This window comes from Myotis brandtii, unplaced genomic scaffold (assembly GCF_000412655.1).
Source record: "Myotis brandtii unplaced genomic scaffold, ASM41265v1 scaffold86, whole genome shotgun sequence".
Classification (NCBI taxonomy): domain Eukaryota; kingdom Metazoa; phylum Chordata; class Mammalia; order Chiroptera; family Vespertilionidae; genus Myotis; species Myotis brandtii.
Genome location: NW_005371503.1, coordinates 1,672,962 through 1,686,921, shown reverse-complemented (window position 1 = coordinate 1,686,921; position 13,960 = coordinate 1,672,962). Strand labels below are relative to the sequence as shown.

At 40.5% G+C, this 13,960-nt stretch overlaps 1 protein-coding gene across 1 annotated transcript; it reads left to right on the top strand.

Moving 5' to 3' along the window:
* The first annotated feature begins 2,266 nt into the window (after positions 1–2,266).
* LOC102241318 (isopentenyl-diphosphate Delta-isomerase 1) lies at positions 2,267–3,384 on the top strand. Its single transcript, XM_005884832.2, has one exon. It carries the CDS (start codon positions 2,282–2,284, stop codon positions 3,125–3,127), a length of 846 nt encoding a protein of 281 aa, XP_005884894.2. The 5' UTR covers positions 2,267–2,281; the 3' UTR covers positions 3,128–3,384.
* Positions 3,385–13,960: the final 10,576 nt, after the last annotated feature.

The window sequence follows — 13,960 nt, the reverse complement described above, 5'->3', positions numbered from 1 at the left end:
GACCTTTACCAAGATACATATCTAGTTATCAGTTTCATATTCTAAAGTAGAGATGATAAAAGGACCACGTAGTATTGCTTTGTGGAATTTAATACTTGTTCCTACCCTAGATATGCCACACATATAGTCCCAGCCCAAGTTCAAATTCCATCAGAGAATGAACCTCAGTCTCATGAAGTTCTTCCCCTTTCAGCACCTCTGCACATTCTTCCTCTAACCCAGACCACCTCCAGCTCCCAGCCCTGAGCTCCTGAGAAAAAATTCCCTAATCAGAGCTGCCACAGATCAGGAGAGACCCAGCCCCACAGCACAAATAAATGTAAGTCTGGAGGCCCTACCTATGGAGTCAGTCCAAAGTTGGAGGAGGAGGCAATTTGAAGAAAAGACCTAGTGTTCTGTGAAAGGTTCTACTGCACAGGGGAGGTGTGGATGGAGAGAGCTGTGCTTCTTGACAGGAAAGTGGGATAAAAGAGGACAAGAGGAGGGAAAGGGGTGGGGAGGTAGAACAGTAGAGGTTAGAGTAAAATAATTATGATAATTAAAAGGCTTGGGTCCTGTTTGCCAGGATTCTGAGGTGGGAAGTCTCTTCCTAAGTGTTTGCTTTCTATTATTAATCTGTGATGCCTAGATCAGTGGTCTTCACAGTAGAGTGTACATACATTGGAGGGTGTGAAAAGACTCTTCAAGATACTCAGATAGGAGTAGTGTGAACAAGATGAGTGTTTGTACCTTCAGACTCCATATGTGCTCTTCCTTAACATGGGCTAGACAGGCTTATTTTCATTCAATCTCTCACAATCATCCTCTTTTATTTTAAAAAGCACAATAGCCTTTCCCTCCTCTCCCATTTCTTTTTTTCTTTCCCTTCCCGTCCCTTCCCTTCCCTTCTGTTCCCTTTCCTTTATCTTCCAGAACAACTCAGTCTTAAACTGTTCAGGTAGGCAGAGCAAAATTGATAACTGTGCTGGCACTCAGAGGAACAGGGTGTAGAAGTGGAACTGAGGTGGCCCACTGTAAGGGATCAGAGCCCAAGCAGTGAAGGGATACCAATCCCTGGAGGAAGACTGATATGGGGGAGGTGAAAGTCCATGGGGGGAGGGAGTTCTCTGATGAGTGTCAGAGCCAGAGCACAGTGAGGAATGGGTAGGACATGGCAGAGCCCACACAAGGTAAAGAAGCATCCATGTGGAGGGAGTGCCCAGCATAGTGCTGGAGAGGGTTGAGGGAGGCATTCATGTAGGAGAAAGCATGTAAACAGAGGTGAGAACTTGGCTTCATACAGAGGGGTTGATAATCAAGAGCTATGATTCTCACTTTCAGAGATGAAAATTATAACTATAAATGCTTGTGAGGGGCGGGGAGGAGACTAAAGGTGATGGGAGAGACTAAAATGAAATCACTAGCTGGTGATTTCAACGTAGCTTGAGGAAGTAGCCATGACGAACCAAGTGAAATCCCTGAAGAAATTTACCAAGAATATCAGACTGGCCCTAACTGGTTTGGCTCAGTGGATAGAGTGTCGGCCTGCGGACTGAAGGGGCCCTGGCTCTATTCCGGTCAAGGGCATGTGCCTTGGTTGCGGGCACATCCCCAGTAGGAGGTGTGCAGGAGGCAGCTAATCGATGTTTCTCTCTCATCGATGTTTCTAGCTCTCTATCCCTCTCCCTTCCTTTCTGTAAAAAATCAATAAAATATATTTTTTTAAAAAAGGAATATCAGACTGATCCAGCAAAGTATGATTGACAGCTGGAAAAGTACTCATCCCTTCTCTTAGAAAGTAAGACCCCTCATTACAGTTGGTGTGCTTGAGAGTTGCCTAAGAGAACCCCAAACTGCTATGTCATCCTCCAGCTCCTCCTGAGACTTCATAGAACAAGCAGTATTGTTCCTGTTTTCCTTTTATCAAAACCATTTCCTTTGAATTCCACCAGAAGTATATCACGTGTGACATGGAAGAAGTACAAAGGAACTAGTGGAGAAAATGTATTGGATATTTTAATTTTTTTTTTTACCACCCAAAATATTACTTCATTAAACATTGACACTATTATGGTACTTAAAAAACAAACAAAAATCCTAATACCTGTTAATCTCACCAAAAAATGGCAAGGCTCATCAGCTATCAAAGTCTTTAAAAAAAGCATTAAGCCAATTACGGCCCAAAAGATTTTTGGGAATACTCATTGCAGTCATTATCTTGGCTGTTGTTATTCTTACTACTGCCAGCGTTGCTGTGGCGGCCCTTTCTAAATCTGTGCAAACGGCCACATTTGTAGACAATATGGCTGATAATATAACTAAAAAATTCACTTGGGGCACGGCCACCGGCGATTGGGTTCACGGCATCAGGGGCCTGGACCGCGGGAAGGCGCACTCGGTGGAGCGGCAGCCCACTGACTGTCGGCATCTCAGGATTCTAGGACAGGTTGGACATTCTGTCACGATGCCTGAAATCAACACCAACCATCTCGATGAGCAGCAGGTTCAGCTCCTGGCAGAGATGTGCATTCTTATTGATGAAAATGACAATAAAATTGGGGCTGAGACCAAAAAGAATTGTCACCTGAATGAAAACGTTGAGAAAGGATTATTGCATCGAGCTTTTAGTGTCTTCTTATTCAACACTGACAATAAACTCCTGCTACAGCAGAGATCAGATGCTAAAATTACCTTTCCAGGTTGTTTTACCAATACTTGTTATAGTCATCCCTTAAGTAACCCAGGAGAGCTTGAAGAGAATGATGCAATTGGAGTTAGGCAAGCAGCACAGAGGCGTTTAAAGGCCAAATTGGGAATTCCCATGGAACAGGTTCCTCTAGAAGAAATTAATTATCTGACTAGAATTCACTACAAGGCTCAGTCTGATAGTATCTGGGGAGAACATGAAATTGATTACATTTTGTTTGTGAGAAAGAACGTGACTTTGGATCCAGACCCCAATGAGATTAAAAGCTATTGCTATGTGTCAAAGGAAGAAGTGGAAGAAATGCTGGAAAAGGCAGCCAGCGGTGAAATTAAGATAACTCCATGGTTTCAATGTATTGCAGAAACTTTTCTCTTTACATGGTGGGATAACTTAAATAATTTGAATCAGTTTGCTGACCATGAGAAAATACACAGAATGTGAATGTGGAGATGAATGATTAGTAAAACACGAAAAATGTCTCTACTTAGTAAACTTAAAATGATTTTTTAAAAATTGGGATCCCCAGTAGAATTCTCATTGGATACACTGGTACTTTACAACCCGAATTTGTGTGGAAAAGATGCTGACAATTCTTACTTGTATCACACACCCCACATATATGCACTCCTATTTGTAAAGGACATTTATGAAAGATTATTTTTAAAAAGCAAATCAACTAAACTTAACCTGTCTAAACAGTCCTGATGAAGCATCCATCTTATATAAAAGCTGTTGTTTGAAATTTTAACCCTGCTATTTCTGGCTTCTGTAAATGCTTGCTGGCTTAAATAAAATGGAAAGTAAGACTACTCCCATTTCAGAGAGGCCATTAAACCTTCTCCAGATGGAGTTATCAGTGCTGGCGTCAGGCCAAGCCTTTGGTCAAGGTCTCAAAGCCCCAGCACATAGGGCCCTTTAAGAACTTGCGAAGGGAACCAGAAAAACCCCATATTTGGGAGACAAAGAGGGTAAGATCGTATAAATATGAGAAACTTCCTGTGTGATTGCACCCAGAATTTGAGAGACATTTTCCTCTGGGCCCGCACATAATAAATGTAACTCCATCATTCTAAGCGTTGCTTGGTTCTTTCTCTGGTTTTTCTGTAACACTGACAAATTTGAACAAATAAGTGAAGCTCTTTATTTGCGATGTGTTGAGACATTTTCAGAACCCATAGAGCACTTCATTTGCCAGGTGCTTTACATATCACTAGAGTTTTATCATAGTCCAGAAAAATGTGCAACAGAAACTGTCTGCTTAGCTGCTTCAGAACAGCTCAAATTAACTTTCCATATTAAGATATTAAATTAGGGGAGCAGGTCAGAGCCTAAATGGTGTCTATCAGTCTGTGTTCTCAGAATTACAGGGGACAGACTATTTGTAAAATGGAAATTGGGTCATACTCTACCACAGGGGTTCTTACCACTGGTTCTGTTAACATTTGGGCTGGGTAATTCTTGGTTGTGGGGGTTCAATATTAATATTTAAACTGTACCTTGATTGATGCACTTTTTAAAACTCTTGCATAGATTTCTCAGTTTGAAATCTCAAGACAGCTTTATAATCTTTGAATGCTGTGTAATAATACTTTAAAAAATTGTTTCTTATAAGCTAAATATTTTATAAATTTAATGAAAGAATCCATTTCTTGTTAATTCTGAGCAGTTAATTCATAATTTCAGGGAAGATTTGTCAAAAGTATTAATTTTACTGAAAAGTAAAAAATTACATTTTTTTAAAAAATTCACTATACTACAGCACATAAATCAAAAAATAGGAAGAAACCAAGATGGCGGCATAGGTAAACACCGGAGTTTGCTGCCTCGAACAACCACTTCAAAAATACAAATAAAAGATGGAATGGACACCATGCAAAACCACAGGAAGGCTGGCTGAGGGGAAATTCTACAACTAGAAGGAAAGAGAAAAGCATACCAAGACTCAAAGGAGGCTATCCTCCAAGACAAAATAAATCCATAAAATAAGGCTTACAATCAATCACACCAGTACCAAAACAAACAAGAAAAGCCACCAAAGAAACTGAGTTTCTATTCTGACAGAAAAGGTACCATTAAACTATAAACCTTGCAAAATGCCTGAAAATGTTAAAAATGAACATTAGGAAAAACAAATTCCTATAAAGTCATTGAGGAAACAGAATTTTATTCAACTGATAAATTTCAACTGAGGAAAATCCACATGCCTCACCAAAAACTTTGATGAAAGAGCAAAGCTGTAAGACAACAATCCATAGAGAATTAAAGATACTTGAACAGGAATTTAATGATATGAAATCACCTTGAAACAGAAATTTACAAATGCAAACAGGAATTTTTTAAATGAACTAAGCAAAGAAATTATAAAAAAGACAAAATTAACTCAGAGATAAATAATAAATTAAAAGGTGCCTAAAGTAGAAAAGATTCAAATGGTAATTTAATAAAAGACATTAAAGAAAGGCAGAAAAATAACCAAGGAAAGTGAATATAAAAAAAATGACATAAAGAAAAAAAATGGTCAGAAGGAAAGGACTAGAATGGAAGTGAGAATAGTATTGGAACTAGTGAAAATGCAGGGAAGAGTAAGGTTTGTAGTATCAGAGTTCCTTGAAAAATTAAGTGATGGAATGTAGCTATTTTTTAAAACTATAATCTAAGAAAACTTTATAGTAACAGGAAGGGGCTGAATTTAACACTAGAGAAGTTCACTGAGTACTAAAAAACATTAACCCCAAATGGTCAACTCTGAGACTTAGTGTAAAACTTTTAGAATTCAAAGGTAAAAAATAAATCTTCTCCTGGACAGTGTTGCTGAGTGGTTGGAGTGTCGGCCCATATGCCAAAGGGTCTTGGGTTCCATTCCCAGTCAACCTGAACCTGGGTTGTAGGTTCAATCCCCAGTCCGGGCGCATGTGGTAGGCAGCCAATTGATGTGTCTCTGGCATTGATGTTTCTCTCTCTCCCTCTCCCTTCCTCCCTTCCACTCTCTCTAAAAATTCAATGGAACAAATATCCTTGGGTGAGGATTAACAACAACAAAAACAAAAAAAGAATATATCTTCTAAACCTGTAGAAATAAAATTTGAGTATTTAACACAGCCAAAAGAATTCTAATGGCTTTAAGCTTTTCCATTCAATTTACCCTTGCAGGGCAGTTGGTCCTGTCTAAAACGTCCACAGGGACATTTGGTCCACACCAAAAGGTTCTTGATATCTGATAATATCAAAAACGTCCATGAGCATATTTGTTCCATTGCAAATGGTCCTTGATATTTGGTTCTTTCAAAAACGTCCAGTCTTAGAAAATGGTCCTGGGTTCAAATAGCCCCTAACATTTATTTATACTTTTGGTTTACAGGATTAATATATTAAAGATACTATTACGTTTTATTGGTCCAATAATTGTGTTATGGCTGAGCTGAATCACCAGTAATAATCTTCATGCCTTGGTAACTTAACTGGGCATTACACACTGGTTAGGTAGATCAGTCAGTATGGATTGAAGTCATCCTTTCAGAAAACCTTTACAGAAATTCTGGAACCTACACTAACTTTAAATCCCTTTCAAGGAGGTGGGGAGATGGAGAAATAGCTGGGGGTGGTGGTGGAGGGATTGAGAAAAAAAAAAGAGAGAGAACTCATGGACATGGACAACAGTGAGGTGATTGCAGGGTGGGTGGAGGTGGAAGAGGGCATAGAGGAGATCGTACACCTATGAATGAGGACAGTGGGTGGGGAGTGAGGGAGGAGGGTGGGGTGGGAAATGGGTGGAGGGAAGTTATGGGGGTAAAAAAGAGGAACAAATGGAATAATCTGAACAATAAAGATTTAATTAATGAAAAAAATAAATAAAAATATTAGCTAAACTACAAGCAATAAAGGCAGCCATTAAATATCTTTTTTAAAAAAACACAAAACAATATAGCATGCAGGCAAGTGCTTAATTGTAATTAAAAACATAAGCACATATATATATCACCCCTTTAAAATAAAACAATAGTCACCATCATTAAATTAATATTAAAAAATATCTATAAAAAGTCTTTCATAATAACCTTACTAAAAAATAAACATATTACAAAGGCAAATTAAAAAATCCTTACTTGCTATCAATAAACATAAAAAACAGACTACTGCTTAAAATACAATAAAAAAACAATTAAAATAAATAAACCACACCACATGGTTTCCTAAAATCAATTAATACGTAATCGAACTAACCATTGCTGTCATTGTAATTCTCTCGGTTTTTCTTATTGTCTACAAAATCAAAACTCCAGCAATAAAACACGCTTTGCAAACCCCAACCTTCCAAAGCAGAAAGTTCACCGCCTCCCTCTGTCTTCCAGCAAAACAAAAAAAGAAGAGATGTGGGAAGCACGGGACTTGGTTGGAATGTCTGTAAGGAGGATTCTCTGAAAGGTTGGAGGCCTCTGAGGGGACCTTGCCTAGGGCAACAGCTCCTACCTTGATTTTTCTAAACAAGTCCCATCCCTGGGGTATTTTGCTAGAATCTCTATGTTTAGTCTTTAAAGACCTGACCTTGTAGAAGCATATACTTACTCAAGAATACTTGCCCTACTGATTGTATCTAGAGATTAATTTGAGTTCAAACTGTTGTTAGAATAAAAAGCAAAGGAGGCAGGTGAACAGGACTGCTTTTACTACTGAAGTAAAAGATTCCCTTAGCCCTCTCTTTCACAGAAACCTGTGTCAGAGTAATCTGTTCATCCATCCCTCAAGGTCTGCTGGTCTGCCCCGGCAATGTTCTACCATAACATGTGGATTCTCAGGTCCCCAGTAGGTGCAGCTGTACTGGTTAATCGAACCATTTAATTTAAATGTAGCTTCATTACTTCATTCAATCTTTGCTGGAAAGTGTGCGCATCTTCTACACATCTTGCCAATTCCATTTGCAATACTCCACTCTTAGGTCCGATCATCTTCATTGGTTACATGGACTAACCTTGGAAGTCACTTTTCCAGTGGTAGTGCTTTAAAATACAACGGACAATTTTGAAATTCCTATATCACAACTTGTTTGCTACACAGATTTTCTTGGACTTTGGTGATACATTTCCAGTACTCTTTCTTGCTTTGTGGGGCTTGTCTATGGCTGTGGTCTTCCAGAACGCTTTTTGCGGACATTCTGAATATTAGTTCCATCAGCTTCAAACTTATCTCTAATTCAAGTGATGGTAAGTCTCATAGGGGGACCTGTTTGAAACTCCCTCATAAATTGTCTTAGTATTTTGACTGCATTTTCAAACTTCCAGTAGCATTTTAGGATGAATTTTCTTTGTCCAAAGCTGAGTCTGGCTGCCATTATTAATTCCAATGGGTTAAATCTGGCCCCCAGGCCGACCCTCCCCATGGGTCACAGTGGCGCACCAAGGACCAAGCACCACAGTGAGTGAAGGCTGGGTGCACTTGGCATAAGCCTGGAAATTTTAACTTTAAAATGAGTTTCCATAAAGAGGTTTTGGTTAGACTGAGCTATTTGAAGAGTTCAGCACTAATAGCCTCGAACTCTTTGCTAAGAACCTCTGCACCTTTATCAGCTCTCTCCAAAGATTCCTAGGTCTCTGCATTGATTACACAGTGTCCCCTCCCTGCCATTAGTGGGAAGCTGGTTCTGTGATATGTCAGGGAGGAGGGGCAGATAAGTTTCTCTAGCTCAAGTGAAACAGTTGCCATAAAATTTTATCCCTAACCTGTTACATCCTACATTTTCAAGAGATTTGGAAATAGGCCCCCACTTAGTTGGAGGTACTTGTACCAGTACAGATACCAGTAAGACTTCATATTTCATCCGTAAGCATGTCTTATAACAATTTCCCCACCAGTTGGGTACTTCCGATGGCTTTGCAAGATGAGCAGCAAATGGGAAGAGCAACTTCTGACATCTGTTTGGTGTCAGCAACTACACACTCTGCTTGATCAACTGCCTAGATTTAGTTTTCATCCACCTGCACTGAATGCTGCTGCCCTTCAGAAAAATGATCCCATAGATAAATAGGAAGATTTCAAAATGCAGGTGAGCAAGAAACCCATATGTGGCCCTACCTGGAGTGAATCAGGGGAATAAAAAGGCCAGGCAGGTGTTCCTGGTGGAGTTCAAAGCAGCAGCACCCAAACTCTGTTCTCTTTTACATCAGATATGTTTTGTCAGTTTGCTGTTGATATGTGCAACCTATCTGCAAGGTGGTTATCTTAAAATTGCATGCACTTTCTACAGAGAAAAACTTATTTTGAAACATTGGATGAGAAAATGTTCAATTGAATTTTAAACCCATTCACATTTTTTAAAATTTCAACATTTCATTTGTAAATGAAAGAAGAGAAAGAGCTGTTAGGTTCTTAAAATACAATTTAAAAGAAAGGAAATGAAAAAGATCTTAAAACTTTTATTACCTACTTATTCAACTAAAATATCTCACCAATGGTGACTATCAAGAAAATCAAGAAATTGAAGAGATCATTACTGATTGTTATAACTGAACATTGATAATTATCTGTAGTTATTTCAAGTACACAACCAAAAATCAAAAAGCTATATTTATTGAAGAATCTTCAAAAATTATAAGAATTCAAGACTTCTAGGTGTATTCCTTCTAAATTTATATTCAACATATTTATTAATCATTTGTATTTCATTTTGTTATAATTATATAATTTCAGATAATGTCATTTTTTCCCATTAAGTCCATACAGTTTTACTATAATGGGCCCAAAAAAATAACATCAATTTTTCTGTGTGCCATGATATAAAAAAGATTGAGAAATGCTGCCTAGTTCATGGAGAACTGATATATGCTCCATCTCTGCAGTACTTCCATGGTCCCTAAGACCCTGCACAATTATATACCACATGCCTCTACCAGCTCAGGATCCATTCCCCACATATAAAGCATAGTCCCCTCCACTTCATGTGAGCATGGCCTTTGGAATGTCTTTCCCTCCATTCTTCGGGCCAGCTCTTCCTAGAGAATCCATGAACAGCGAGATCTCTGAGACCAGGGACCTGGGCAACTAACTTCATAGCCATGGCCACCAAATTCCAAGTTTTAGTAGTTGTTGAGGTGTGTTACAGCCCCTTCCTCACTACTACTACTAATTTACATGTCCTAGAAGGGGACATCAGAAGCTGGCCTTGGCCAGTCTGGGGGCGGAAGTGAGGTGGGAAGATAGAGGCCACATGATTTTCTGTTGGTCCAAGGTAGAGGGGCCCCTAAGATCCTGGTCCTTCAAGAAGCAAGGTCCTCCCACTGGGTCACCAGACATTATGTACAGAACATGTACATTTGGGAGTGAGTCATCAGCATGTAGAAGGTGGCTGGAGCCATGAGTGCCCTGCAAAGTCCTAAAAATCAAGGATTCCAGCACTTATAGAGAAAGGAGCAAGAACCTTACTCTTTCTCTCACCTTCCTCCATATATGAGATGGGCCCCTTACCTGTCCAAGAGTGGATTCCTGCATTCCTTCCTTTCTCTGCCCCTTGACTTAAGTCTCAGAGTTCCCTTTTTATCTCTCTGCTCATTGCAATGTTTCCCTCCACTTCCAATGAATCATCAGCAAAACACGTTGGCATTACCCTGTATCAGTACCTGAGGAGGCAGCGAGTCTCTACAATGTATCATAGCAGCCTCATCTCACTCTACCTTTGCCTCCAGATTATTATAGGTTGGAATTCTTATATGAGCCTCTGATTCTCTGATATGTAAGGGAAAGAAAAAGAAAAAGGGTAGGAAGCTGAAAGGAAATTTTTGACAAAAATACAAATGCTGTGAGATCCGGGAAAAAGTAAAGAAGTTCAGTTATTCTACTTACTAAGTACCAGGCAATGTACTAGGCATTTTTACTCATATCTCTTTGTCCACGCCTGCTGGGGTGTGTGTGTATGTGTGTATGTGTGTGTGTGTGTGTGTGTGTGTGTGTGTACCCCTGAGTAAAAATGTGCTTAAGATGGAGCAAAGGTTGATAGAAAAAGTAAGATACAGAAGCATAAGTTCTTAGGACCTTAAGATAATGTCGAATAAGATTGGCAAAAATTAGCTTGTATGCCCTCATTTTCTCATCCCAAGCTCATGGCAAACATTATTAATGATTTTCAAACATTTTTCCCACTGAGCTGCTTCAGATGCTTTCTCAGCACAGTTATCCACTATCCATCTAGAGCCATCAGTTCCTGTGTGATCCCTCTCTCCACAGACAAGGACAGAACCTGACCTGAAGGAGCTAGCATGTCTATTTCCCTTCTCCTGCAGTCACATTCCTCAGATCCCTCCCTAAGTTAAGTGAGGAACATATGGCCCAAAATTTAAAGAGTCATTTCTTCTCAGGTCTTGCTGACCCTAAAATCCAGAAAGGAAGTGCCTCCTCAATATTTCTGCCCTGAGTCCTTTGCATACCTCACCTTAGCCAGGCCTACACCTCCTCCGTTTAACATTTCCAGCTCCTTCCTAGCTTTGTGTGTATGCTCATGTCCGAAAACAGACCTCCTTTTTCCAAGATCCAGCAACTATTTTCAGAATTTGTTCCCAGGACTTTATTAGGATGAAAATAGCCAATCATGTGTGTGGTCAACCCGCCTTCATCTGCACAAATCCTGCTCCCAGACCATCCTGACTCCATCTCTGTTCTATTTTTAGGATCATTCCAAGTCCAGGGCCCCCTGAACCCGTGGTGGCCATGCTGGGTTGTGACGCTGAGCTGCCCTTCCTACTCTTGCCTCCTCAAAGTGTTAAAAATATGAAAATAAGCTGGACTCTATTCCTACCCTCCCAGGTGATGCACCTGTATGAGGATGGGAGGGACAAGCCTGAGGAAGCCCATGAGGAGTATTTAGGGAGGGCAGAGCTTGTGACAGACTATATGTACAAGGGGGTTGTGATCCTGAGAATCCTCAATGTCCAATCCTCTGACAGTGGCCTGTATCACTGTGCGTTCCAACATGACTCCTTCTACAGTGATACATTTATTATGCTGAAAATGGCAGGTAATGGCCCACATTTAGCCCCTGACACCCCACAGGGGTGAGTTTATTCTGGGATGGGCTCCTTCCTCTGATCCAATTTTCCTGGAAAATATAAAAAAAGTCTAGGAGACAGGCAGATGGTCATTACTTCTATTCACCACATTACTCCATGTATCACTGCTTGGGGCTAAGCTAAGTGAAATAAGTCAGTCAGAGAAAGACAAATATCACAGGATCTCACTCATATGTGTAATCCAATGAGCAAAATAAACTGATGAACAAAATAGATCCAGAGACATAGAAGCATGGAACAGACTGAAGAATCTCAGAGGGAAGGGGGGGGATGTGGGGTTGGTGGGGAGAGATTAACCAGGGAACTTACATACATATATGCACAGCCCATGGACATAGACAATAGTGTGGTGAAGGCCTGGGAGGGGCAGATCTGGGGTGGAGGCGGTCATTAGGGGGAAAGAGGAGGGACATCTGTAACACTTTCAACAATAAAGACAAAATGTTTTTATAAAGAAACTCATAGTAGGAGTAAGAAATAGGCAGGGGCCATTTGTTTTGGATTGTGTTGGACTCCTCTCTAGTCCAGGATTCTAGGTCCCATCCTTTGTTGCCAAGACTTCCTCAGGGAATTCATACAACTTAACAAAAGGAAGTTAAACAACCCAATTAAAAAATGGCTAATGAACCAAAATAGATACTTTTATAAAGAGGACATACAGAAGACCAAGAGACATATAAAAATATACTCAGAGTCACTAATCATCTGAGAGATGCAAAATTAAAATGACAATGTGGTATCATGTCACACCTGTCAGAATGGCTATCATCAACAAATCAACAAATGACAAGTGCTGGAGAGGATGTGGAGAAAAAGGAACCCTCCTTCACTGCTGGTAGGAATGCAGACTGGTACAGCCATTATAGAATACAGTATGGCTTTTCCTAAAAAAATTAAAAATGGAACTTCCATTTGAGCCAGTAATACCACTTCTAGGAATATGTCCCAAGAAATCAGAAACACCAATCAGAAAGGATATATGCACCCCTATGTTCATAGCAGCACAATTTACCATAGCTAAGATTTGGAAACAGCCTAAATGCCCATCAGCAGATGAGTGGATTAGAAAACTGTGGAACATCTACACAGTGGAATACTATCCTATATAATAAAAGCCTAATACGATAAGTGTCTGGTAGTCTGGTCGGCCATTCAACCAATCAAAGCGTAATATGCTAATGATATGCTAAGACCGCTTAACCGCTCGCTATGTGTGCACTGAACCACCAGGGGGCAGACAGTCGACTGGTAAATTAGCCTGCTGCTGGGGTCCGGTGGATTGGGACTGAGCGAGATGGGCTGCATACGCCCTGGAGCCCTCCTGCAATCCCTCCCCAGCTGGCCAACCTCCCACATCCCTCCCGGACCCCAATCCTGCACCAGTGGGGTCCCTCAGCCTGGCCTGTGACCTCCTCCCACCCCCCGAGTGCATGAATTTTGTGCACCAGGCCTCTAGTATCTCAATAAAGCTGTTAGGACAGACAGCATATTGGTCAAGAGCACAGAGCTCTGGTGTCCCAAGGTCTTCAGTGTGAGTTCCAGCTGTGGACCTGAGACAATTAGGTGACAGTGCTGGGCCTCAGTTTCCTCAATGATATGGAGATGTTGTGGAGATTAAACGAGAACATTGTGTAAGGTGTACGGGACATAGCGAGTGTTCAAAAATCACCACGCATTTTTACTGTTAGATGGGTTGTCATCTCTGATTCAAGGACAATCCTTTAAATGAAATAAAGTGAACTTGATGAAATCTCAATAGCTTGTCCTTTTTCTCATTTTGTAAAAACTGGCAGAAATGTCTTTACTGGCCAGCATCTCCTGGGAAGTGGGGTGCTGCCCGCCCACAGCACCATCCCTCCCTTTAAGAAGGTGACACCAGGGCTGGAAGGTCTTTAGGAATCAGCTACTCCAGTTCTTCCCGAACACATTTTAGAAGTGGAATCAGTCTTCACATGAAGTGAAAATGCTAATAATCATAATAATGGCTAATGACTATTGAGCCTTTACCATAAGCCATGTACTATGTTAAGCATCTCATGTGCATTCTCTCCTTCAATAACCCACAAGGCACTCGAGGGCACAGTGTTAATACAAAGTTGAGCCCCCACGAGCCTGTCAGTTTAATACAAAGCATCTGTACAATTAATCAAAGGAGGGTTAAAAGTGAAGATTCAGGGGCCTCACTACAAGCATCTGTATCACAGATCAGACTCTAAATAAGTTA

Bases quoted from the DNA above. Each gene is read 5' to 3' on its own strand.
- LOC102241318 (XM_005884832.2), top strand. From the start codon at position 2,282: ATGGCTGATAATATAACTAAAAAATTCACTTGGGGCACGGCCACCGGC.